Source organism: Accipiter gentilis, chromosome 27 (genome assembly GCF_929443795.1).
Source record: "Accipiter gentilis chromosome 27, bAccGen1.1, whole genome shotgun sequence".
Lineage (NCBI taxonomy): Eukaryota > Metazoa > Chordata > Aves > Accipitriformes > Accipitridae > Astur > Astur gentilis.
In genome coordinates, this window is record NC_064906.1 from 3,499,946 (window position 1) to 3,527,563 (window position 27,618).

Sequence of the window (27,618 nt, forward strand, 5' to 3'; positions counted from 1 at the left end):
TTTGTTCAGAAAAGTACTGATTTTATTGACTCAAACTGTATTTACACAACACATTCATATGTTCAATATCTTACAGAATTCTGTAAAAAACTGACTAATAAAACTGCAGGAGCCCAACTGAGTTTCAGACTTAAAGACACTGAACCATGAGTACATTTTAAGATATTTAAGTAGGTGTCCAGTTTCACTGTCAACTTACATGGCAGTTCTCTGTAGACAAACTCTTTTCTAAAAATCAAAATGAAAGGTGGAGGGGAAAAGGGTCAAATGAAAGAGCTGATAGTTTTGCAAAGCTAGTACTTTGTAAGACCAGACTTTTGGCTAAGCATTCAACAATGCATTTTGTATGATTCTTTTTCTGGAAACAGGTCACATACAGGTATCCCTTAGATGAATAATCAAAACAACCTTTAATTTTTGTAAGCTTACATACATTTTAAAAAGAGACCAGTGCCACAAAGTTTGTGCATGAATCTGAACTGTTTCAAAGTTTGAGAGGCTCAGTTCTGGCATTCCACTGCAGCTCAAATCCAATGTGTTTCTTCAGTTGACAAATGAAAGATTATCATCAGTTGACTGGTAAAAGATGATATCACACATGTAAACTGTGAGCAGAACATCTTTATCTCATCACAAGAGATCACTCTTCCACCCATCCCTAATACAGTTTGGTTGAATAAATATTTTTTTGTTTTGGAGTACAAACTAGGTGAGTTTGTTTCTCTTCCAGAGTGCAAGTCAACATCATCACGCACTTTGCAGTTAAAATGGCATCCCTCCTCTGATCTGCCTAGCAACCTGTTCATCTGTTGTCTCCTCCTTCTCTTTTTCACGCTCTTTGTTCCAGTCTTTAAGGCCTTCTGGTAGTGAAGTATCCTCATCCAAACTTCCTGTACCTTCAACAAATTCTTCATAAGTAGACTTTTCTGCAAATGGTCTTGGGCCAAGCAAGTCTAGCATATCACTTTTATCAAGCACTTCCTTCTCCAGTAGCCGTAGGGCAACCTGGAATAGCAATAAGTTATGTCACACATATAAAATACCCAAGTTGGCTCTCTTCCTTGGAAGAGTTTAAGGCAGTCTGGGACCAAATTCAGCACTGATTAATTTTGATAAAAAAACCAGGTTGCTCAGAGTTCACTTAATACATGATTTTTCTCCCCTGTGAGCATTTAGGTAAAGATACCTTTTTTTTTTTAATCCTACTTTTAAGATTCAGCAAAGTGCCCTCCCTGTGGGCCACTGTTGCTGTTACTGTTGCTTCAGAACAGCAGCCTTTCACTGCTGCCAAAAGGCACCTGACAAGACACAAAGTTATAGATGAAAACAAGCATTCCCTTCCTATCAAACTAGATGGTTCAACAGGGCTGCTGTTATGCTACAAGCTAAAGAGCACCATAAAATACCAAAGCATACAATACTGTACAAATGTAGTTTGTAACCTTCTTGGGTCACTGAGCACACTGTTCAGCATGAACCGTATTCAGTCATCTTTTTGGGGATGTGGACCTACTATAACACCATTTACTGAATCCATACAAACTTGTCTTCTTGTCAGTAAGCCTATCAGATGCCTATCCTGGAAAGTTATCCTTTTGCTGTATCAAGCTTTCTGGTGTGGAGGAAGAGAATATCCACAAGGGTAACCTCTGCTGCAGCAAGGCAGATCACAAGCAGCTAGGTGGCAGGGAAGGATGATGGTAGAAAGATACTTTTTAACATTCAAAAGGAATTCAGGAGAAAGGAAAGTATATGTACTTCCCTTCTTAGAGAGCTTCTTTTAGCCTTATGAATTGGAATCCTGGTATTTTTGTATTTGGGTTAAGTTTCATACTTGTACATCTACTAAAGCCTACTTTAAGTAGGCAGACTCTTCCTTCCAACTTTCCAAAAGAATATTGACCGTATAAGGGGGGAGGGAATGTTAAATCATGTTCATGAGAACCTCAGAGGTGTTCCAACACAAAAGGAGAATTCTATTTACTTAAATAAGTCTTGTGACACACCCTCAAGATTACATCAAGTAGTTTTTGAGCAAACTGCCTCATATATTTACATAGTCACTATTTTTAATCTATTCGGTTCAATCCAGATTCTGGCTTAGCAGCTTGAACTTGGTGGCTAAAAATACTGTAATGCTCACCTTCTCCACTTCTGCTTTCTTCTCAGTCAGGAGACTTAGCGTCCTGTCATAAGCAATGTTAATTAGTGACCGTACTTCTTCATCTATCAGTCTGGCAGTTGCCTCACTATAAGGTTTCTCTAATACCATGTCTCCTTGACGAGGGAGATCAAAGGAAATCTGCCCTACTTTTTCATTCATACCAAACTGAACAATCTGAAGAAAAAATAAACAAGAAAAAAAACAAAGGAGAGATAGTAAGATTTTAGGATATGTTGATGTAAAATACAGTGAACAAAACTGAAAGGAAGAAGTCATTTCTCTATGAACCAGTCTTTTCCTCCAAAACCAAACCTTCCCTGAAAACTCAAGTCTACCTAAGCTAAAGTACCTTAGTTGACTTCCACTTATTTCTTCCTAATGATTAAATTGAAGGATACAAATATCACCATTTAAAGGTGGTTACTTGTAATGTACATAATGCTTCGCTGTTTAAATAGTAAGATATTACAGAAAAACACTTCAGCCTTCATTAGGTAGTAATACTCTTTTCCTTTACCAGGAATAAGTGTTTTTCCAATTCAAAATGCATCCAAAGTCTAGCATATTCCATTCACCCATATAGATAACTTAAGTATTAGAGTGTCTTGAAGATTTTTATCCTATCATATGCAAAAATCATATGCTATACTTCATCCCAAGACACTCCCCATAAAAGGTGAAAATGATTCTTATCTTGCTTGACTTATTACTGAATATTGACTCCTCTGGTTGCCAAATATGGATGGTTTAAGGTGTATTTTACTCCAGCAGAGGCAGAAATAAGTTCAAACTGCTATTTATGTATTCACTCTATGGCTACTATCAATTTGTTGGTTACTAAAGCAGCACTTCTCTGCTTGGTCTTGCAAGATCAATATAGGTATGACAAATAATATTCAGAATTCAGAGATCTCAGCATTAGAACCAAACATCTTACCCTGCCTCTTTAAGAAAAGTTCAATACTTGCATTTAAGCCCCCAGTTCTCTTTAGAGACAATATGTCTGGTTAACCTGAATAGAAGTCTGTACTTAAACATTTTTTAATTTAAAATTAAGCAAGAGTCACTGAAGATCCCATAAAATTAACATTAACAAGATTTCATTGCACATTTACTTCCAGAACTGGGGCAACAAGAACACCAGAGACCAGGAGGTGGGGGTGGGGGCTAAGTGTTGTGCAGAGGAGAAGTGTACTCTAAAATGTCTCTCCTTCACCCTGTGTCTTATAAAATGACATCTTTTGTGTTGATGCAGGAAATGGAATAACACACCCATGTGTAGCACATAGCTACACTTTGGTGAGTCATTACATTGATAGTATTTCACATTACTCATCTACATTAGTTAATATGATAAGCACAAACTCATGTCAATTTCAGCAGCCTTAATTGACAGCAAATAGTGCTTAAATACAAGGTTTTTCTGGATTTAGTTACACATGTGAATCCAAATTGGGTCTTCAAACCGGGCAACTGTAGAAGTAGGTAGGATCAGATGATCAAATCTGTGCACTAAATTCCATTTTAAAAGTATACAATTTCCACACGAATTTGAATCCAACGGCAGCATATATGTTCCTGTGGGCAGACGTAGCATAGTAATCAAAGCCTAATGCATAGACTCCTGTTGTAAGACTATAATAAAACATTTGAGTCATCAGCATCTCTATACAACAACAGCCTAAAGTTTATTCATATAGTATTTTTTGAAACCAGGCTTTTGAGGGACATATCTGATCAAATTGCATCATTTCAAATTATTAGTGTTAGGCAGTAGATAAAGAAAACTGTAAGAAAAAAAGAAGTCTCACTTAAGCACATACCTGAGCATATGCACTCTGGGTCACCTTCTTCAAGTCATCTTGGGCACCAGTTGTAATTCTTCCAAAGAAGATCTGCTCAGATACACGTCCTCCCAGAGTCATGCACATTCTGTCAAGTAGCTGCTCTTTGGTATAAAGATACTGTTCTTTGGGTAAATACTGAGCATAACCCAGTCCTTTACCACGTGGTATAATAGATACCTACAAGCAAAAGTAACAGAATGCTAGAACTAAATAGAGTTAAACAAATTATTCTTCGGTTTGACTCAATTTTTAGTACTGCAACCTACACCATACTCACCCTTGAAGTTTAATTCAGACATTATTTCCATTTACAGTTTTGCCCTCATTGTGATTTATCCTTAAAAGCCCTGGCTAGCTCTAAACTGGGATAACAACTACTAGAATATCTGGAAAAGAAAGGCAAGACCACTGTCATATCTTTTCCAAAGACTGTATGGTATTTTTAAAATATTTTAATGAAAGTCCACAGTTCTTTCAGAGTTATGTATTGGGCTTTAATTATTCTGGAACAGACACAGCATTCCTCCATCTCTAGTATTCTGACTATTTGGAGGAGTTTCCATGTTTACTAATGCCCTTCCTTCCTTCCAGCAGTAAATTGTACAAGATTAATTTTAAGCTTGAAAGTCAGACAAAATTAAGAACACAACCAAGCAAAACTATGAATGTTAAAGCAAGTTTGGGAGATTGGGGTCCATCTTTCTTTATATTCAACTTCTCAAGCTGTACATGCAAAAAGCAAATTAAAATTAGCCACTATATGGCAATTTTTATAGTTATATTCGTGAAGAAGCATCTACCTGCATAACCTGGTAAGATTAACTTAAACCATTGATCTGTACTAAAAGCCTCAGAGAAGCAGCAGCTATCAAGGCAGCCAGACTCATGGGAAGATCAGGTCCCTTTCACTTTCCAAGGACATTTATACTATGAACCCTGTAACAGCTAAGTCAGAAAACAGTTAAGAATGCTACAACTAGTGAACCAAAAAAGTACTCTAAAATTTACACACTTACACGACCATTTGCAAGATTACATATTTTAATACTTAACAATACTCTCAACTTTAGGGGGAAGAAAAAAAAGAAAAAGATGCTGTCCATGCTACTGGTAAATTACTAGTTCAGATTAGTTTCCTTTACCTTTAAGAGTGGGTCAGCATGTTCCAAAAACCATCCTGCAACTGCATGCCCTGCCTCATGATATGCTACTGTCTTTTTCTCTTCTGGTTGCAGTACTTGTGTTTTCTTTTCCAAACCTTTATAAAATAAATTTGATTAGTAGTTTCAGACACACCTTTCTCCACTGAAATCACTTACTTTATTTAGGAAGATGGTGAGCAATACTTAGATGCCACGTATATGATCTATTGAAAAAAGTTTAAAGACTCCAAAATTTGCAAGTTCTAGAAATTGTACTGTCCAGCTTTTACTGTAACCTTGTCCTTGATTAGATTTTCTAGTTTCAAAGTATAAGTTCTTAAGAATATTCAAACGTTTAAACAAAACATTTGCACTTTAAAAATCAAATAATTTTCTACACTACTTCAGGCTAACAGCAGTTAAAAACATTGGTAAATCCAAACACCTGTTCCTTTCCCCATTTTGAAGAAATTAAAAAAGCATTCTGATGAAATCTCTCTCCACACCCCTTTCCCTATTATAGAAGTCAGCAATATAGACAGTATACTTCTTTTGCTTCTTTTCTAAACCTCAAGTGTGTTTGGGAGTCAAAAATTATACAATCTTGAAGAACAGGAGAAAGATTCTAAGCGTGGCCTTCTATATATGTATATAGAAAAGGAAGTTGCCTGTCATATTACAATTTTTGAGAAACAATTGACATGATTCACCTACCTCCAATAACTCTTTCAATTGCTTGCTCAAAATGCTTTTGGTTTATAGCATCTGAGAGATGCCTTGCAGCAATTAAAGCAGCTTCATTACAAACATTAGCAATATCGGCACCTAAGGGCATGAAAGGCATGAATTACTGATCATTTTCAACAATTTTCTCTCAGTCTAGCATAAAGATAACCTTATCTAGAATTAGTTTTCTAGAGATTCTTATAAAACTTGAAAATTAAAGGTAATGCACTCTGAAATAATTCATTACACATAGCATAATTCTTTGAGATATTTAAATACACGTACTATGGTTATAGGCTTTAGGATTTTTCTCTTAGGTAGACAGCTACCAAATAGAGCTTATTACTAGTGAAGTACTTGTTTGATATATCCTACCTTCTCTAAGTTGTCTGTCTGCAACAGACTATATGTATATACATAGCAGAATAAGTTTCCTACATGTGGATCCAGTATAGCTCAGACCTTGATGTATCTCTAAAGGATATCCTTTCACATTACTGGTTTCAAGCCGTCCACCTCGTTAACATTATTTGCAGTAATGCTATTGAGATAGCTTAAACATCATCGCTGTAGTTTCCAGCAATGTTGACAACCACAACTCAGAAAACCAGTTTTATACAGACCATGAAAACAATGAAGAATTTAACTACTGGTCAGCACAGACTTTAAATGGATTAAATTACAAGCCAGTAATGAAAGTTCTCACATTCATTCCTAATTCAACACAAAGTTACAGTACATTTTCCAGGGAGAAGTTTTTACATGCACACAAACTCCACAAACCCCAAGTTTCTAGTAGCGCTCAAAGAATCCAACCAACATATTAAAAGGAAGAATGCACACATGAGTGATAGCAATGAGAAATCTCTGGATTGCTTTTGCTGAAACTGCCATTTGGAATGTCACCCTGATTGAGGCAGACAAAACTTAAGACCCTCAGAAATCTCCTACTTGCTCAAACAGACAAAGAGAATTCTATTGCTGTACCAATAAATACAATAAAATAGAGTGCTGTCCAGAAGGTCAGGTACAAGAAAACCAGAAACAGTAGGGAACTAAAATATCTACAGCTTATACTGTAAACGGAGAAGAACAGTGGCATTAGGAGTTGCTTACCAGAAAAACCAGGTGTTAGTGATGCGAGTTTTCTTGCTAGGTTATCTTTATTTAAGACGGCGTCTAATTTCAGAGGTCTAAGGTGAACTTTGAAAATAGATGCCCTTCCTTTTATATCTGGGGGTCCTTTAAGATGAAAAAAGTATGCTTTTACTTTTCACATAAAAATATATTCTAATTGAATATGTGCAAGGAACAAAGTTACATATGTAAATAGCTACAAACACAGAACTATACAGTGACGCAGATAAAACTTACCAATGTAAATCTGCCTGTCAAAGCGTCCTGGTCTCATTAGAGCAGGGTCTAAAATATCTGGCCTGTTAGTACCTGCCAAAATTACTACATTTGTGGTTGTATTAAATCCTGTTGAAGAAACGTAATAAAGAGAAAATCTGTGTAAATATAATTTCCATTTAAAAAAAAAAGAAATAAAAAGACTGTCCGCTTTACAGGGCCACATAAGAACTGACAGCTTAAACAAATGATCTTAAAGCTGAAAATACTTCCATTTATTAGAGCATTGTCCAGCTTTTCATAACAAGCAAAAAAATGGCCTTGGGCTCTGCTTTGTGAAGTACTCTATCAAATCCTGCTTTATCTTCAAAATGCAATAATAGATTAACTGCTCAGGAAATTGCAGAACCAGCATGGCTAGCTGTATTTTTTACAGACAGACTGGTCTCATCCAAAGAATTTTTTTTTGGCCTATTCAACTATGACAAAGAGTTATCAGATGCAGAATGATGGTTCTTTTTTCCAAACAAATTTTAGCAAAACATCAGGCTGCAGCAAAATGAGTCACCATCCTTTATTTTAGGAAGCAAGGAAACACATTCAATTTATATTTAAGCTAGAAGCCAAATGTTGGTTAACAGGTCTGAACAAGCACATTAGTTCTTTCCCTTATACTTGTTATTATAATGTAATATTGGATGTTAAATACTTACCATCCATTTCTACTAGAAGCTGATTGAGCGTGTTCTCTTGTTCACTTTGTCCTCCAAAGTTGCCCCTTCCTCTCTTCCTTCCTACTGCATCTATTTCATCGATGAAGAGAATGCATGGGGCATTTTTACGAGCAAGAGCAAATAAGTCTCTAACCTTAATAGAACAGAGTATGTATCAGACTGGTTTGCAATTGTTCAGAGTTGGGGGGTGGGTAGGAGGGGATGCAATACATCAGTAACAGTATCACCATAATTGAGGACATCAGTAACAGTATCACCATAATTGAGGATGGTTGTTACCTATTTCACAGCCTCCAGCCAGCTCTCAAGGCAATGAGAAGTTACACTGTAGCTGCTGCTCAGCAAGAATCACTGGTTGACAAATCCCTTCTCAATCCATAAACTAAGAACGTCAAGAAAACTTAAGAGTAACGACTTTTCCTGAATAACTGAAATAGGTCTTCACCTTCAGCTCTAAAAGCCTCCAAAATTCAGAGATTTAAAGCAAGATTTCTCTTTTAAGCTCTTCTTTAATGCACAGTATTATAAGCAGAACTGGAATGTGAATGGGTGTGCTACCACACAGTCTTCATACCAAGAAAATAAAATCTTTTAAGTTTTTCTTTAGTTAGGGTGATGTAGCTCCTACAGTGAACTTAAGACTTACTTAAAAGCATTTACTGTTGTACTCTAACAATATGCTCTTATAAATATTGGCTCTTAGCCATCCTGTCTCTACATTACATGGGCTAGGAAAACTGAATTCACCCCCAAATATTTATTTGGAAGTTAAATTAGAAGTCTGGAAAAAATGGCCAATGAGCAAATAGCCGAAATAATTTTTTTTTTTTTTACTTTCAGATTTTAAATATTACCTATCAAATACTACTGTAGTAGTTAACATCACAATGTGATTGGCTTTAAGATGCAACATTACAATGTTACTCTGCTTGCAAATATGTCCAAAGGACCTCATTAAAACCAGTTCAACGAGTTAACAGATCTACAACTCAGGAATTGAACTGATGCAAACAGGAAATAAAAAGTTACAAGAATCTTGACCTGAGAATTATGTGCAACTCGGAGCTTTACTGCTTTGTACATTAGAGATGCAATTAGAGAAGACTTCTCTGATTACAATGCACAGCAGATGTGAAGAGCTGTGAATGTTGGACAATACACTCTACAAGTCAGAGTGACTCTCTGTAGTAAACAGAATTTGAAAAAAGTACAATGAATAAAGCATGAAGGAACATGATAAACAAGGAAAAAGTGTCATATGCTCAAAAGTGAACTATCTTTTGATTGGAAAGAGACAGAGATCCAGAAACACGCAGCTATTTTTCAGAAGGAATGAACTAAAAGTTACCATACTGCATATACACTTAAAAAACACACCAAAGGAACCAAGGCTGTTGTTGTGGTTTAACCCCAGCCAGCAACTAAGCACCACACAGCTGCTCACTCACTTCCCCCCCACCCAGTGGGATGGGGGAGAAAATCAGAAGGAAAAAGGTAAAACTCGTGGGTTGAGATAAAAACAGTTTAACAGAACTGTTAGAATAGAATTAATAACAACAATAATAAAATTACAATACTAAAAAGAATTGCAATATACAGAAGCAATGCACAATGCAATTGCTCACCACTCGCTGACCGATGCCTAGTTAGTTCCCGAGTAGCAATCTGCACCCCCTCCCTGCCCCAGCCAACTCCCCCCAGTTTGTGTCCCCTCCCAACTTCTTGTGCCCCTCCAGCCTTCTTGCTGGCTGGGCATGAGAAGCTAAAGAATCCTTGACTTAGTCTAAGCACTACTTAGCAACAACTGAAAACATCAGTGTTATCAACATTCTTCTCATACTGAACCCAAAACATAGCACTGTACCAGCTACTAGGAAGACAATTAACTCTATCCCAGCCGAAATCAGGACAGCTGTGTAAGCAGTTTTAATTCTAGCATATCCCAATTTACAAATAATCAATTTAGCATCATTCACAACTGTCTTAACTGTGTTGAAACCTCAATTCACAGCCAAAGCAGTCACTGTTATGGCAACAGATTTCACTGGGTAGTAAAAGCTGGTAAATCATCTGCACAGACCAGTAAGGAAAGGTCAAGTCACTTTGCTTTGGGGCATTTCAGGTATGTATTGACAACTAATGACAATGTAGTTTGAATACCATTATTATTTCAGGATATCTGATACTTTCCCAGAGAATATGGATCAGTTTCTTTTCTTACTGTTTCTCGGTGAAGTCCCTTCTACACTGCATGCTCCCTTTTTCAAGTCCCGCTCATCTTGCATACACGATCACTATCTCCATACCCTCTGGCTTTAAACAGTCACCATTCATGTTTTTTACCCTGTTACCCGTTTCTGCATCTATTTCCCCACTCTGTCTATACCTCTCCCCTCCCTAGCAGCTCCTTTTGCCAATTTCTTTCCAGATTTCCAGCCTCTCTCTGCATCCTCATTGAAGCCTCCACTCCCAACTAGCTTCTGCATTTAACTTTCTGAACAGCTCCTGTTACTCTTGGTTCTAAGCTCTGTGCCTACCTGCATGTGTCCCCCATGCCCCTTTCCTTTTCTCTTTTCAGAGGACCCAAAATTACCTGGCTTCACTTATCTTTTCCCACCTATATTACTGTAAGTCCAGCAAAAGACCATTGAGAGAGACCCAGGCTTCCAAGAGGCATACGCGTGCACAGCTGTGACAAACTAAGGACCAAATCTTGGAAAGTTTATCTGCTAACCTCTAACACAGCTAGACATGTGAAAACTGCAGTTTTTCAGGGCTTTACAGAACATAGTCAAAATGAGTTTTCCTGAGAATTTTCACAGGACATAAAACTGCGTATCTGGCAAGAGCTATTTCCTGTCAAATTTCGAATTCAAAATCAAGACCCTAAAGCATTTCCATTTCATGCTAGCAGAATTAGTTTTTAAACATAAGTAAAAACCACGGTACACCTCCTTAAGTCTGTTCGCGCAATTTGCGGCAAACAAATCTTAGTTTTCCAAAAGTGTGTCACCTTGCAGGACACTTTTTAAAGCTTAAGACAAGATGGTTGGAGTTTAGTGAAGGTATGAACTATTGGAAAATGGAGTATAAATTTTGGACGTTATGAGGAACCTTAATTTTTTGTGTTACCTGCCTTATTTGTAAAATATTACCAGTAACTTGTTTATAGAATATTTTTCAGCAGTTTTAAGTGTCCTTCCTTCCTAGACAGAAAAGATAGATTTAAAACTGAATGTTTGAAAAGTAGTTGTAATAAAAAAAAATAATTAAAGAAAAACAGATGTACTGGAACATAGCTAACTCCCTCCACTTCGTATGTTTTGAATGAGCTATTTTAAGAGAGTTAAGGCAAAAGAGCACAAAAAATGCTAGACAGATATATTTACTTATTTAAATCACCTCATCTCCAGAAATCAATCATTAGCTCCATAACCCTTGGACTCCTATTTCAACCAGAAGCTCATTTGTGTGTCCCAGACAACTACTTATATCTAAGAGTTTGACACCACAAAGAGAATAAAGTTCTTCAAAGAAATAGGAACTATTCAGAGCAGGAGGAGACATTCCCACAGCAGCAGTCAAATGGGCTACCTATTTCTGACCCAGCTAGTAAATTTACTTCAGAGCAAAGCTTAGCGAGTTGGTTCTATTTTCTTAAGGTCCTGCAAAGAGGTAAACCCTTAAGATCTCGATGACCTGCAACCAGATACTGAACTCATCAGTTCCTTTTATGAAAGGTACATGTATGGTTCTTGTGTTCAGACAGGCATCTGGCATCTCTTGTAAGTAATCTGCATAGATGAAAGAACTCCAGCTACAATCAAACTGTTTGCCTCCCAAACTTGACAACATTCTTTCAACAACTAATACTGAAACGAGAACAAAACCAAAGACTTACTCGAGCTGGACCCACACCAACAAACATCTCTAAGAACTCCGAGCCATTGACTGTGATAAATGGTACATTAGCTTCTCCAGCTGTAGCTTTAGCTAGAAGTGTTTTCCCAGTACCTGGAGGACCTGTCAGAATTGCCCCCTGCAAGAGAAACAGGTATATTTTTCCCATGAAGAAAACATAATATAAGCCTATGAAATATCTTATTTAAAAGATCTACGTTATGATGTTCAGTCCACTGGCTCTTCTTCCACCACAGTCAAAACTGTGCAAGGAAACAAATCGAAAGTCATCTCTCATTTAAACCAGCAAAAGGAAAAAAAAGAATTAGTTACAACATTGCCATGCTGTCTTATATTTACAGGAACAGTGTTTTCTTTGACTGACATAAAAAAAAAGTATGTCATCAGATGGCCCCTCACAACAACATAGCCAAATGACAATTCTGTAACAGCTATATACAACAATGATGGTATACATGCACGCAATGCATCATTTCTGACCCATGCAAACAGATGAAGTATTCCATGAGGCAAATCTCCTGGCACCACAGTTGTACTGTTGGCACTCAATGCCTTTTTTTTTTCTGACTGTGAGAAGCTGAAAAGCATTGCATACGTACACATTCCTAGTCCAATTTAGAATACTGAGGACTACCAAAACAATAAAGTCTTTATTTGCTAAGTCATCATTTCCTTACCTTTGGAATTTTTGCTCCCAGATCCTCATATTGTTTGGGATTTTTCAGAAAGTTAACAAACTCCATTATCTCTAATTTGGCCTCCTCACAGCCCGCTACATCTTTGAATTTAACATCTATTTCATCCTTAAGGACTTTGGCTGTGGTTTCACCCACACTGAAGAGTCCACCCATTCCACGCCCTGCTCGACCTAAGCCTGCAGGACCTCTTCTTAATGTGTACAGTAAAGAACCAATAATCAGGATTGTAGGCAGCAAACTCAGGAGAAAAGACCTGTGGAGAAAAACCAAACAAAGCAGAAAACCACATATATTTCAAAAATCCATTACTGCATATAACGTATAAAATGTTGGTTCCATCATAAGCAACCCTGAACAAATTCTGGACAAACACTCTGTTAACTTGTAATGTTTACATTTTTGCAAGTTGTTCAGGTTGGGAAATAACTAAAATAAATTTGAGAACAAAAAAAAAGATTCTGAATTACAGAAGTCAAACAGGCCAAAAAGCCTCTTGTAACTATAATTGAAGAGTTGGAATTAATTTTTCATTGCCCATCCTCCTTCCCTCGTGACCCTGGGAAAATGTAAATTAATAATCGTAAGAGGATAACATATTTCTACACTTGATGTTTAACAAGTGACAGTTTTGGGGTTTGTTTTGTTATTTTTTCTTTGTTTTTAAACCAAACACCTCATCAAGTGACATTGATGAGTTTTACAGAGGAAAACTGCATTACCTAGTAAACAGAAGTAGCTCATTTTGTGTGTCCTTAAAGGTAAATTCACAGGACTAGTTTATGCAAATGTTTATGTTGTCAAAATAAGTTGTATTAGGTTGCATACAATCAGCGTATGCTACAACTTCAGGCAGAATTTTCTCTCCAAAATATAATCTTGCTCTTATTCCTTCAGGTCTTTCTTCATTTTCTTCTTCTTTTGATGTCTCTATTTCCCTTCCCAATGGCTATAGGTTTTTGGTTTGTTGGGTTTTTTTTGGTTGGTTTTTGGGGGTTTTTTGTTTGTTTTTTTTTTAATTACTCATTGCCCATTATCCTTCACTGTCTGTCCTCCAGCTTTCTAGCATAGCTCTGTACAGGCCAAAAATCCTAATACTAACACCATCCTCACTGTCACAGTATCTGAGCACTGCACAGATTTTTCTATGGTAAGACCTTCAAGAACAGCTCACGAGGTTCTGTTTTGTTCTCAGCAAAAACAAAATGCTGAAAAGAAGCACTACCATAGATGAGGACAGGATTGCCAGGCTTTAATGATATCCCATGTTTCTGAGATGAAGAAGAAAAGAAGGATTTTCCCTATTCTATGGTATTCAGCTGATTCTGATCTGGCAGGGAACAGCAGTACTGATCATATAGCTGGCTGCTCTCTCCTGTTTCCTGTGGCATTTCTGGGCCAGAGCAAGAAGTTATAGGCAACATATTCTATGAAGAACAGACACTGAGGAGGAAAGGGCCAGAGAGACTGTGGTCAGAAAGAGGGGTTCAGCAACTAAGAGATTTGTGCGAGGTCAAGGATGACATAGGAACTGACATACTTTTCCCAGTCTGTTAAGTGAAGCCGCAGGCTGACATGCAGCCTCTTCACACAAGCACCATGTTGCCCTGCCCACTCATTTTTTTTCCCAGATTTGTTTAAATAAGGGCTCAGCAGGTTTATTTATGGACCATCCTTAAGAGCATGCCCCATTAGACAGAAACAGAGAAACGAGGAGAGATAATCTGTAGAAGAACAGAGAAAAGAAAACCTCTGTCTGAAATCACAGGATGGTCCAGAGTTAAGGCTACTGTTTTTCCTGTTACCACCAAGACAAACAGGCAGCAGCAGCTTGGTAAAACACACTGCAGAAATAAACAAAACTTCCCCTTCATCCCCCAAAACTGAAACACATACCACAGTAACAAGAATGAAAACACAAGACAGGCAGAAAATGAGCCTTTTTCATTAGTAATACAAGCTACTACACCCAAAGTTGAATTTCCTGATGGTACAAAAACCTATTTCACAGACACCAGCAGGAATAATTTTCAAACTGCTGACTTAGATCAAAAAGAAATCAGTTCTTGGGATAAAAGATTACATCTGTCATCTAAACCATTCAGAAAACCACATCTAGTCTCTTCTAAAGCCCAGATCAATAAGACTCAGCTACAAAAGACTAATACAAAGAATACAAATCTAGTACTGGAGCCATTATTCCCCACTGGGGAAGCAACAATGCCATAAATCCAATGTCAGTACTACTTTTCTTAACCAATTTAGAGATAAAAACCATGATGCATCTTCCGGCTCCTACTAACAGGCAGGATAGTGTGATTTACTTAATCACCAATTTCTTGCAAGGCCACAGAACTTGACTTCTGCTGAATTTACAGGCAGAAATTGGTGGCTGTTATATCTCAGTCGATATGCTGTAGTTCTATGCTGTGTTTTGTCTGTCCAAAAATCTGCATGAGTGCCATCTCTGGTGCTTTACAGCTGTGCCTGGCTGACTCCTGCTGTAGTCCAAGTCACTTGGAGGAAGGGCTTAAATGAAGGAAGGACTAATTGTAAACAGAAACATTTATGTAATAAGAAGCTATATTTAAGGTAAGAGGATATGGATTTCTACAGAGACAAAGTACTGAACAGCTCCTCTTACAGTTAACATTCAAAAATAAAACCAAGATAATTGTTATTCTGATAATACTGCCACCTAGCGAAGTACGAGATGCATCTCTTGCACTCTACTTTTCTACTGTAAAGACAACCATTTTTATCAAGAGACTTTTTTTAAAGCAACTTCTTACCCATCACTCTCTGTCGAGTAGACTACAGGCAATCTGTTCTCCACTTCTATTCCCAGATCTTGCTGCACAGTTTCAAGATTCCGTTCAAAAGTGTCCACACTACCAATATTAAACCAGACGTACTGCTATAAAAAAAAAAACAGAGATCACCACAAAGTGCCCTATCTTATTTCAGCTTCATTACAAGCCAACTTCTTCTAACACATGCATAAGCAATTCTCAGAACAGATTCAGACCAAAACAGAGTTTTAAGTTGCCTTATAAAGTGTGCAATGGATGTAAGATGCACCTAATAAATCCAGGCGTACCAACCTGAACATACTGTATCTGTCATTGCTTCTATAGGAATCATAAACCAAATAGTTTTGGGGCACTTTAAACAGACTGAAAACCTGGCATTTTTCTCCAGGAACAAATGGAAGAAGAGTAGGCAAACAGATCTTTAGAAGGGAGCTATGCAGTCAGAATAATACAGAGCACTGAACCGGCAAACACAGAAGCCATACAATTTACTGTTTCACCTGAAGGTCTCAGCTTTCCTAATTAAGAAAGGCAATTCTCTACTTTTGGAGTCCATGCTATCTTTAAAGTTAGCTGTCTTCACAAAAGACAGCACGAACTTATATCATACACCAGGAAGAAAATTCCAGACATTACTTTCAAACAGTGTTGAGATTTGGTTTTTCAATAAAATCTCCCTTTTTGCAACATGACCTGCCTGAATTGCCCCTACTTACCCTAATACTGAAAAAGAAAAAAAATGAGAGTAGTCCTAAGTATAAACTGATTGAGAAACTAAGATAACTGGTGGTTTGTGGGCTAAAGAGTAGGTGTATAAATAAGTCACACTGAAATCCACTGATGAAGTAATTGCTGCACATTTCACTTTACCCCAGAGGGACTGGCAGACCTTGTTTCAGAAAGTCAGTTAAAAAAACTCTGCCACCCAGGAAGAGGTAACCTGACAAAGCTTCTCTTTTGTTTTTCAAATAACTGGCTAAAAGCAGTCTGGAACAAAAAATATCCAAAAGTGTGTATGGTTAAGTCTGGGGTTTTCTTGACAGCTGGAAAACAGCAGCTAGAAATACAGAACCTTCAGCAATTTCTCACTCTTCCTGTTCATGTATCTGTATTAAGAGCACGGTGCTGGGAAGGAACTAATTGTCATAGCTTTAAGATATTTGTGGCAAAAGAATCTATACAGTAAAGTGAAAAACACACAATGTAGGATAATGTAACAGTAAGGCAGAAAACATGTTTTAGATTAAGAGATTATTAATGCTCCAGACTAAGTTTTCTGCATCAAACTTTACCTAAAAAGATTGCTTTGCTGTTTCTAATGTCTCATATATATCTATTAAAAACGTTTACCCATTCATGAGGAGACTTCCCTGAAACAAAGATCACTCTAACGAAGCGCTTGTTCACCACTTCAAGTCTGTCCACCTGTAGGAGGAAAGAACAAAACTTGTGATGGATTAGAGCGTACAGTCGCTGCACTTCCATCACAGCTAAGAGCTATATATACCAAATATGAACCTGTTCTGTTTTCCAGTAAGAAGAATAAAATTCACGTTGTAGATCAGGATGGCTCCACAATCTACAGTTTGCCATTAGGAATGGCATGAATAATTGTGTATGTAATCAGCAAGCAAGGAATACTGGCACATTAAAACTTAGATTGAACGGATGACCTCATACCCTTTTTCAAGGAAAAAACCCAATGCACACAGCTCAAATCACAGGTACAGTGAAATAGTTAAACAATACTTAACTATTTCAATGGTCAAACACCAAAAGCAATAGACCACACCCCAAACTCTTGTAGCAGCTTCCAAAACAAACCAAACTGAACAGAATGGGGGAAGACTTAACTTTGCACTTACAATTGTTTTCCCCAATATAAGACTTCCTGTCCTACCATGTTAAACACAATAACATCAATTAGATAAAGAAGAATTTAGTTGAGGTAACTGGTACCATATAAAGTAAAATCAAGAACTGAGCTGCAAGTTTGCAGATATGTACTATTAAGCATTTTTTTTTAGAGGTCTCAAATGGTTAGTTTGTTGAATTTGACAGAGTCCCTTCAGAAGGCAACCAAAGTTTCTTTCCATTTTTTCTTCCTCTTTCCATAAAATAACTGGTCTCAGCATCTTTAAAGGATTTAAAACTAGCAATGGTTCTACAAGTTGGGCCTGAACTGTACACAGGCTAGTAAGGTTGTTTCCCTGAACTCACTACATGTCACCATTTCTGGCAGAAATGAAGCAAAACATGAGCTAAGAAGCCACTCTAGATCTAGCCTGACTTAATGCAAAACTACGTGAACATCTTTGTTTTGAAAAGTGTGTAACCCCAGTAGCGCTGATGTCTTCTCCTCATCAACTGGCCACCAGTATGGCAACCAACAGCATTTGATAGCTACATATTTAGCTTATCTGAATATCCAGACTACGTCTTACAAAGGGCCAGGAGACTTGGTTTTGTGCAACAACCCACTTTCATAATGCTTTTCTGCAACAAGGGTTCCAGCTTTGTTCACTGTAACAAACTAATCTTTTTACTGAGATAGTGTCTTACTGCTTCATGACAAATATAATCAGTAAGGTTTCTTTCACAAGACATACACAGAATCGTCAAGTAAGAACAGGACTGTAAGACAGTCTAGGCAGAAGGGGAGAAGCATACAGAGAGCAGCTCTGCATAGATCAGCAAGACAAAGAAAGGTAGGAAACAACCTGTTTAGCATTTTACCAAAGTAAAGGAGGGGTAGGAAGCATGCTGTTAACACAAAATCCCAGGTCTGAAACCTAGAGGAGGAAGCAAGCCAATGTTTTCCTAATCTGCAGGCAAAGCTACAAACAGGGAGTTAACAGAGCCAAGAACTAGTGGCTCCTGAAGTGGAAGAGGCCTGTGTAAGACACTCAATCTCCTGAACTTCAGGGCATCACCAACCTATTACGTCAAGTGTGGAAAGCTGCCAAGTTCTACAGAGAGATAGGACACCGATGATAAAATTGATTGCTCCGGTAGTGGCTCCAGGTAAGAAGGAAAGAAGAAATAAGAGGAGAAAACAAATAAAGGAGACTATTTTACAACATAGATATGCCAATTTACTGTCCTTGAAGGGATTCTTCCATTCCCCACCCCCACCTTTCTGTTCACACTGCTGCTCCTCAGATTCTCCGAGGAACTGATTTAAGGCATGAAACAAACAGAAAACTTTTCTTTTCTTCAGGGGGTGGGCTCGTGGAAGTGCTTGAGGTTAGGAATAAGTTTCTTCTGAAGGCAGCTGGCACATCTGCTTAAGCCATTAGGTCGGTTTACCTGTACTGTAAAACCATACCCTGAGAGACTGCGGTTACACTGCTCCTTCAAACCAGCATCTACACGAGCTACCCAACAAAGAAGTTCTGTCCTGAGCTGCTCATTCCCTCTCCTCTCTTGAAATGATACAAACCTTCATATAGCCATCCAGAACATCAGATCAAGGAACTGATTAAGATGAAAGCTAATCCCTCTCTCTCTCCCTAAAAAGTTACTCTTGAGCCAGTTCTCACTCCACAGATACACGAATACAAGCACAAGCAGGGAGGCAGAAATGAGCATCTTCAGCACACCAATTTTTGATTTTGATTCCCCTCACTACTCACCACTCCTTTAGAAAGGTAGTTATTCACAAAGTCTTTCCAGGTGATTTCTCTCCCAGGGACCCTGAAGAAGAAGTAATATACAACCATTGTCCAGAAAAAAGAACTTCCCACTACGTACATCCGAAACTCCCTGACATCCCATGGAATGTCACCCTAGGAAATGGAGAAAAAAAAGAAGTTTTAGAGTCTGTAATAAGGTATATAACAAACAGGTTCTAGTATCTATTTCTGGCTTCTATTCCCTGCACTCAAGGTTACCACAGAGAACATCAAAGCTGTATTTTGTGGTATAAACGTGCTTCGGTAACTTCAGATATAACTGAGGAATTACAGTATTAGTAGAAAATGTTTAAGTGTTTTACAAATAGTAATTGAATAGTTTTGCTCTATGAACTACTTTTTTAAAAAAAGTTTTGCTATCTGTTATACGACCTTTCTCCCTCCATTCTGAAACAATTTTCCCTGCCCTCCAGGACTAGATGCAAGACCAAGAAAAATAAAGGAAAAAACTAACAGGAAAAACCCAGGAAGGAGGGAAAAAAAAAGAAAGATTATGTGCACCAAGTAAAATCAGAAAAATATTCTTTATATTCTTGTACTGCCAGATGCTATCATCTTTGTGCTACAGCTAATGACAATAAGTACAAATTTCAAAAAGAAACTTATGCAAGTACTCCATTAAGGTAAGAACGGCTAACAGTAAACTACTTTTAACTAGCATTGTGTGGTCAGCAAGTTTTACAAACTGATATTCTGAAACAAAATACAAAGCCTTTAAAGGCTTGAGGCTCCACTATAAGAACACTGACTACTAGCAACCATATTTATATAGCTTAAAACTCCATTAACATTCCTGAACTAGAGTTAGATGCCTCTGAAGGTATATACAAAATGGTTATTTATGAAAGGCACTGAGCATGATGCCACCTAGAGCCAGTTATTATGAAATTCTAGGCACAGGAGGCTTAAGGAAGATTTAGGCAATCAGAATATGGCCTTAAAAAGCAAAAAAACATGCAAGGTTATTTCATGGGGACAAGACATTTAGTACCATAAAGAAAGATATTTTAAAATCAAGACCTTCTGTAATCTGGTCCACCAGTTAGTTTCTTCTTTCTTGCCACCTTTTTTTCCACCACTGCTGCCTCCTCCACTACTAGTCCCACTAGGCTGCCGGGCACTAGCTTGCTTTGCTTCTAACAAAAATGTAACATAAAAAAAACCAACACATCTTTACATCTTATACCAATCTCACACAAGTTTTTATTAGTTTTAAAATTAAAAAGTTGTTCTGAAAAATGAACTAGTTTGCAATGTTACAATAATTATAAGATGTGAGAAACTGCCTTTTTAATAGCAAAACAGATACATAATCCATTAGCTGGTGGAGAGACATTATCTCATACAGTTATGATACAATTAACAGACCTCTCTTCTGATAACTGATGACACTTATATAAAAAGAAGCCTCTTAGGGAGACTGCATGAAATTTTCTACTGCACTAATCCAAGACATGCAAGATTATTCTAAGCATTTTGTTGGGGGTTGTGGGGTGGGGTTTCGTGGGTCTTTGTGATGGTTTTGGTGCTGGTGGGTTGTGGGGTTTTTTGTTTGTTTTAAAAAAAACCAAAAAACACCATAAGGGCTAAGTAACATCTCCATCTCCCATAATTCACTCCTCCAGTCACACCATGGTCCTCTTAAGGCTCAGGGTTTATCGGTATCACAGGTTGGCATCCCTTTTTAATATTATAGAGACAAGCACAGCACAGTAACAGCCAACTACAGGTGAGGTGTTCATCTTAATCATTCTTCTACTCGTCTAACTCACAAGGTGCCTACATGGTGTAGCATAATGTCATATGTCAACATGCTCAAGAGGGCAAGACAGAGCACAACACTAACACACACTCCTTCCAACAGCTTTGTAGTTTGGGCATCTAGGCATGACACTAGATTTTACCATTCAAGGCCTAGTGGAAGAAAAACTGGTGCTCCTATTACTGCTCTTGTAAGAGACTCACAGGGTTGCTGCCTCTCCTTCCCCTTGGAAGACATGTTATATAGATTGCTGATACAATGGAGTTGCTGTTATTTCTAATAATTTCCAGATTCACTCCCCTCCTTGTAAAGCTAGGGCTCTTTCTAGCACTGCCACTACTAACTCCTCTTTCAAGCAGCAGGCTACATGGTTGGTCCTGGCTAAAGAGCTGGTTCTGGATCCTCAACCAGAATGACAATTCCAGTTATTCCACACAACAAAGTGGGTATTTTAGCTTGCTCTAGGAAAAGCTGAGAACTATACACATAAAGAATTTATGAATGCATGACTAATGTCAACCAATAGGAAACAGTAAAATGAGAATTTAAGGACAGCATTCCAACAGAAGCATAAGAGAAAACAAGTGTTATTGCATAAGATATACATGATATGAAAGCAAAATAACATTTAATAAAAATATATCAATTCACACTTTTAAACTAATCAGTACAGAAACATCTATTCTGAAAATAAACAAAAAACCCCAAACCCACAATGTTATGCTAAAATCTAGTCTGATGAATACCCATTACAGAAAAAGAACTGAAATCAAGCAGCTTTTTGTACCTTTTGTTTCTCCAGCTGTACCTTTAGTTCCATTAGCTTTCTTCCCATTGGGAAAATATTTTTCAAATCCTGTTAAGAAAGAGTTAAAGAGCTCGTAATTGTTTTTTAGTTTACAATTCTGTCACTACACTTCAGCAGTCATAAGCTGAATGTATACAACAGCAAAGAAGTTAGCAACATATAGGCAAAAATGGTTTTGTTCTTGTCTTTTTGTTGAAGAGTTCTACCGGATTCCCATAAATAAATCTACTACTGCAAGAAAGTATCAAATGTATTTAATAACCTAAAGTAAAGCTATGCTTTAAACCAGAGATAGACCAGCTTAGTTGAACAGAAAATTGCATTGCACAGCGTTGAGCAAACTGCAGTCATTCTTTAATAGCTCCTAGAAATCCCATGAAACAATGTTCCATCTCAAGATAAATGGCTGGTTAGTACAAGAGCTTACTTCCCCACAGAAAATAAACCTAAATGGCACACAATACGTGCTGTCCTCAGTAAGGAATGCAGTCTGCTTCACTTCACTGATCAACATTATAATCACCTTTGGGAGGTTGAGAGAAAAGCCTTCTGCAAGCTGCAATTACACTTGCCAAGACAGTACTTCTGTCAGTAGTAACTCCAGTGGTAACTTCTTCACGGAGCTGAAAGATGAAAAACAAATATAAAGCAACAAGAAGGTGCCACAAAAATCTTCAAGCTCTCTAGTAGTCCCAAACTGCAACAAGTCAGATAATACTTTATAACAGGAACTTTACAACAGACTTTGTAGTAACTGCTGTGGACTAGAGCTTTAGACAACAGTGGAAAAGGAAAACTCTGTCAAATGGGTAATTTCTACAGCAAGGAAATTTTTATTCTATTTGTTAAGAGCAGAGTTTCATCTTACACACAAATATAACATTCTTTATTAAAAGAGAAAAATCAAGCAGGAAACACTACAAGCTGTGAACCTTAAATACCTACACACCAATCCTATTGGAAATATTTCATAATACCAGCTGAATGACACTTAAGTACAGCACTAACTATGATTGTACAAGCAAGATCCACACAGTACTGCATTATGTTTTGTTAAAGAACTGCAACTTTTTCCAAATAGTTAAGAACCTGTAACTTCTGAATATGAAAGATCTGTTTGAATCCAAAAGAAAGGAATATGGCAGACAATACTTACATCCAGCTAAGAAACCAACACAGAGAAACATCAGTTCAAAAGCAGACCTAAACCCCTACGTAGGTAAAGATCCAGCTACCAAAAGACAACAAACTCAAGTCTATCACACCTTGTTCTAAGACTAATTGTTTACTGTTATTCACCATTTAAGTACAATGAAGGAAATAGAAATATTTAGAATTACTAATTCTCAAGAAAACTTTTGGTATCATAACCAAATACTTAAAAACAGAGTAAACTGCAATTTCATTACAAAGAAATCAAACCCCCTTTCTTCAGGAAGGACATATTTTAGATAAAATCCCAACTTATCCCCTTCCTAAGCTTTCCCAGAGCTTCTAAGGAGGAAAAAAATAATTATCCATATCATATTTCCCCCACAGGCTGACTTACTTTCTGCCTCCATTCCCTTCTGCCCCACAGAGGCACTCAGTCTCCTTCTGTTCTTTTTCATTATAAGTTATTTACCTTAAAAGCCAGAGAAATAGTGACAAAAAACCAACCCCAAACCAAAAAAAAGAGAAAACAACAGGTCCTGGAAACACGACTCAAAGTATCATGCGCAACAGCAAACACTCATCTAGGACCAATGCCTCTAGGACTACATTTTTGAAGGAAAGCTCAATGCTAGTGTCTCCACAGCAATTTTGTTATAGTCAAGTTGTAATGGTTGTAGACAAAACCTATTTTTCATATTAAACAAACTCACAGGATACTAGATTGCATGCTAAAACTACCCTAGGAATGCTGACATATCATTAATTGAATGCTAACTCTCCTGAAGCCTTCTGTCTGGGAGCTTCTCCCTCCACCCCTTATTAAATGATGAAATACATTAGACTTATTCTGAGCAGCCATCTACTTCCACCTGCTGGAAACAAGAGGAATACCAAAACATCTTTGTTGCTTGCTTTCGCTATAGACTGAGCTAAGAATTCTTAGGCTGCTCGATCAAGCCATTATTTCGTGCCACGGCATGTCTTTGAATAAAGTCTGATACTGAAAATCCAAGAGGAGATTTTACTGATCGTGAAAAACGTGCAGTGCAAATAATCTGGAGAGCAGCTAACCTAGAGAAGAGCTACTAGGTCCAATACACTATGACTTCCAACATGAGCAACTGCATCTGTGTGCCTAGAAAAAGCTTTAGAACAAGTGGGATGCATCTGTGTGGGCAATGAAATAAAAAGAGCTTGCCACAGACCAACCCATCTGTAGTTCAAATACAAACAGGCAGTGAATGTTAGAGCAAGAGATGAAACTCAAGGACATGTCCAGTAGTACTGGCTTCCCTTCTGTGTCACTGGTCTCCTACGACACCAAAAAAATTTGGGAGTTACTTATTGTGCAAGCTCGGATTACTTTTTATTTGTAGAGAGACAGGAATATTCAGAAACCTTTACTCTAACTAAAACAAAGCAACCGTTCACATTTAAAAGAAAAGTTTAAGTAAGCCAAATCCAATTGCCTGGCTCAGCTAGACCAGCATGCGTTTGTTACAGAATTAAGTTATAGTTTAATCAGGGAAGGTGGAGAGAAAGAAGGAACGAAGGGGAGAGAGGAGGGTAAGCAGATAGAGCTTTGGGGCAGACCTGAATAATGGAACTGGTTTGTTGCTGGATTGTCTCTACAGATCCTAAATTCCATGAATAAGCACAGAGTTACCTGTCAAGTTAATATGCAGAGACCTGAGCGTTTTAAAGTTGTTTTGTAAGAAAAAGGGAACAACTGACTTCTTGGCGCATTCAGTAAATCACCTGAGTCTAGGAGGTGTGCTTTTATGCTACCGACAGATCTAGGTGAGTCAATCTACTGAAACACACAGCTTCCTTTCACCAGAGCATTCCACAAACGCAAAAGTTGTTAGAACCATGCTACAATGGTAACAACTACTTGGGTTTGGGCTTTTTTTTTGTTGTCGTTGCTTGTTTTGGTTTGGGTTTTTTTGACTCTGTAAATCACCAGCATGAAAACTGATTATATTGATCCTGACACAGGACCTGTCCTTGGGGTGGCTGGCAATGGGAATGCTACAGCAAGCTTAGCTGATACAAGCACACTCACTGCCTAAGCAGAGGGAAAGCAAACAAAGCATGTTTTGACTGGATGCTGGTTTGGGCTATTTAGCAGGAAACTGCCCAGCTTCTCCCAGTCAGAGGTGAAAGAACTGCCACAGCATATAAACCCCAAATCCCCCAATAATAATAATAATAATTTTTTTTCAGGCAAACCTTGTGACACCTTCCTAAAGATCAAAACGTTTTTTTGTTTTTTTTTAAACAGAAGTTCAAGATAAGCAAAGTACACAAAGGTCAGTTTTACAATTAAAATAATGCAGAAAGATGTTACTACTCCAGAGTGTAACAGAAACCCAAGATCTGTAACACCAAAGAAGTGCCTTCCATCATTAAATAAAATAGTTAATTTTAAATAAGCAGAACTACTGACTTCATAAAACCTTTGTAACCATAATCCATTTTTTAAAAACTGAGGCTACACAAAGCAACAACAGAAAATCCACTTGCTTAGCTACGCAAGTAAAAGACCAAGGATTCATTAATTCTAGAAAGTTACAAGTTTACAGCTTTATCCATAAACAAGTTCCAAATCAAAGCAAACTAAAATGAAGCTAGAAGCCTTAATTATCTAAGTCACCAAAACATTACATAAGAGCGCGTTGGGGGTGGGGACAGAAAGCTGGTAAAGAAATCTAACTTAATGCAAGTTACTCACTTTTTTTTAAAGAAAGATCAAAAAAAAGTAATGCCTTTCACAAAGTTTGTAGTTTTGCTACCTACACATGGACCCAGATGCTAGGATGAATATAAAATTGCCTTCATAGTTCCTCTGTTCCATTCCAACTGAGAACTCATTATGCTTTATTGACAGAAATGAGAATTAGCTTCCTGACAGATGAGCAGTGCTGCCAACAGTGTTTTATTTATTGTCTTAAAGATGTTCAGCTTTGACCAAACAAAAACACCAATCCAACATTAAAAACAAAACCCATATTTATACTTAGGTCAAAGTTACCAACGTCCTCGTGGGTATTCATCTCGCAATTATCACTACCGTAGCAATAACCTTCATACCTACCACGGTGCAACTGTTCTCCGCTATACGCTACAGAAAAACGAAGCGACTTGCCCAAGGTGCCGTCGAAAGATGCAGGAGTTCAGCATCTCCCTTTTCCCAAGCATTAGCACAGGAGTAGCACAGGCCTGTCATTCCTGTGATACGTTAGGGTTGGCAACAAGGGTTATACGCCTCGGGTCACAGATGACACAGTCTAAACCGCCTTACCGAGAAAGAACCGAGTCAGCCGCCACGACTGATCAGTTAATGCTAGAGCACCCGGTTCACGAGTCGCCCAGCCCGCAGCACGGGCGCTATGTGCGGACAGCCACGAACCCGCCCACCGCGGACCACCGCCCTGGACAAAGCAAGGGGGGTGTTTCTGCCGCAGGTGAAACACGTCGCTTGAAAACCCGCCGGGAACCGGGCGGCACCGCGCACCGGCTCTCAGGTGCCGCCTCGTCCTCCTCCGACAAGAGAGGCTCCTCGTCGGCCGCTCCGGAGGCCGAAGAAGCCCCGCGGTGCCCGGGGCTGCTCCCGCACGCAGCCCGGCTGCCGCTGCCGGGCCTCCTGGCCCACCCGCCGGCCTCCGCTCCCCGCCGCCTGGAACGGCAGGCACCGGGCGGACAGGCGGCCGCCCCCGCCGAAGCGGGGGGAAGACGAGCCGGGAGAGGCCGCGGGGAGCAGCGGGGAGCCCTCGGCCCCGGGCAGCGGGGCGCCTCCCCGCACCGCGGGGTCCCGGGCGGCGGCGGCGGCGGGGCCGCCCCGCGCGCGTCACCACAGCAGTCGAGATCCCCCACCACCCCCCGTGCTTACGGCCTAACGGGCGGGGAAGCGGCCGGCCGGGCCCAGGCCCGTGCCCTGCCACTCACCTGCACCAGGCAGGGCCTTGCCCCTAGCAGGCCCCTCCCGCAGAGCAGCTGTCGCACCAGGACACCGGGAAGCCCCCGGCGCCGGCAGCTGCCCCGCGCCAGCAGCAGGTAACGGTGCGCCATGGCCCAAACGGCCGCCCCGGGCCGCCGCCGCCGCCGCCCCTCGCCGTCGCTACTGCTACTGCCGCCGCTCCACCCCCACCGGCAACGTCTGACCTCATCGCGCTGCCGCGCGCGCTTCCTCTACGCCCGAAGGACCCCTCCGAGCCCCGCCCCCTCCCGGAGACCCCGCCCCCAGGCAAAAGGCCGAGCCTGACGCAGCCCGCCTGCCTCTGCCTGGCCACGCCCACCACCCTTCCCCGGGGCGGGGCCTGCCGCCGGGCTTTATGTCGAGAAGTTCCTTGTCAAACTACCTCGCGCAAAGGCCCTTAGGTCACTTAAGGCGTTTGGCATCGTCACTTCGCTCTTAAGCGTAGCGACACGTGCAGACTACACCTGGCCGCGCGTTTACACCCGCAGCCGCTGGCGCGCTTAGCGCCGGCCTCCGACGCAAGTAATCCGTGAAGGGTTAATCTGTCGCCAGCTGTGCGCTCAGTTAGTTCCCGCTGACACACAGGCTGCGTTTCCAGGCTGCGCCTTTCCGCAGCGAACTGACGCCCCGCAGCCTGTCCCGCAGCCAGCACCGCCGGGCCTGTCCCGAGCGGCGCCCACCGCCTCGGCTCAGGGCCCCGCCCTCCCCCGGTGCCGCTGCGCCTGCGCGGTGCCCCTGCTCGACGGTAGGCGGAGGGGGGGGCGGGGCGAGGCGGTGACGTTCCGCGGGAGCCGGCTGGGCAGGCCCTGTGCCGGCGCGCGGAG

The 27,618-nt window shown here is 39.6% G+C and overlaps 1 protein-coding gene across 3 annotated transcripts; it reads right to left on the reverse strand.

Annotated features, from left to right (window-relative positions):
* Positions 1–26,978, reverse strand: AFG3L2 (AFG3 like matrix AAA peptidase subunit 2). 3 transcript variants are annotated; one of them, XM_049830321.1, is made up of 17 exons: positions 26,764–26,978; positions 22,184–22,283; positions 21,640–21,708; positions 20,111–20,223; positions 19,031–19,183; positions 16,746–16,820; positions 15,375–15,499; positions 12,565–12,838; positions 11,868–12,005; positions 7,946–8,099; positions 7,254–7,361; positions 6,996–7,121; positions 5,868–5,978; positions 5,154–5,269; positions 3,988–4,188; positions 2,144–2,338; positions 1–1,005 (listed from the first exon to the last, which is right to left on the reverse strand). In XM_049830321.1, the coding sequence occupies exons 1-17, from the start codon at positions 26,884–26,886 to the stop codon at positions 763–765; spliced, it is 2,424 nt and encodes an 807-aa protein (XP_049686278.1). In that variant the 5' UTR covers positions 26,887–26,978; the 3' UTR covers positions 1–762. The 3 variants fall into 3 exon arrangements, with proteins under 3 accessions (XP_049686278.1, XP_049686279.1, XP_049686277.1); XM_049830322.1 differs by having other exon boundaries at positions 15,375–15,496; positions 20,111–20,226; XM_049830320.1 differs by having other exon boundaries at positions 20,111–20,226.
* Between the last annotated feature and the right edge of the window lie 640 nt (positions 26,979–27,618).

Excerpts from the sequence above, each read along its gene's own strand:
- AFG3L2 (XM_049830320.1), bottom strand. The coding sequence starts at position 26,886 with ATGGCGCACCGTTACCTGCTGCTGGCGCGGGGCAGCTGCCGGCGCCGG. Across the intron at positions 21,709-22,183 it reads TTTCTCTCAACCTCCCAAAG|GATTTGAAAAATATTTTCCC; the intron begins GTGATTATAATG and ends CTTTCTTAACAG. Across the intron at positions 5,270-5,867 it reads AATTGAAAGAGTTATTGGAG|GTTTGGAAAAGAAAACACAA; the intron begins GTAGGTGAATCA and ends TATTTTATAAAG.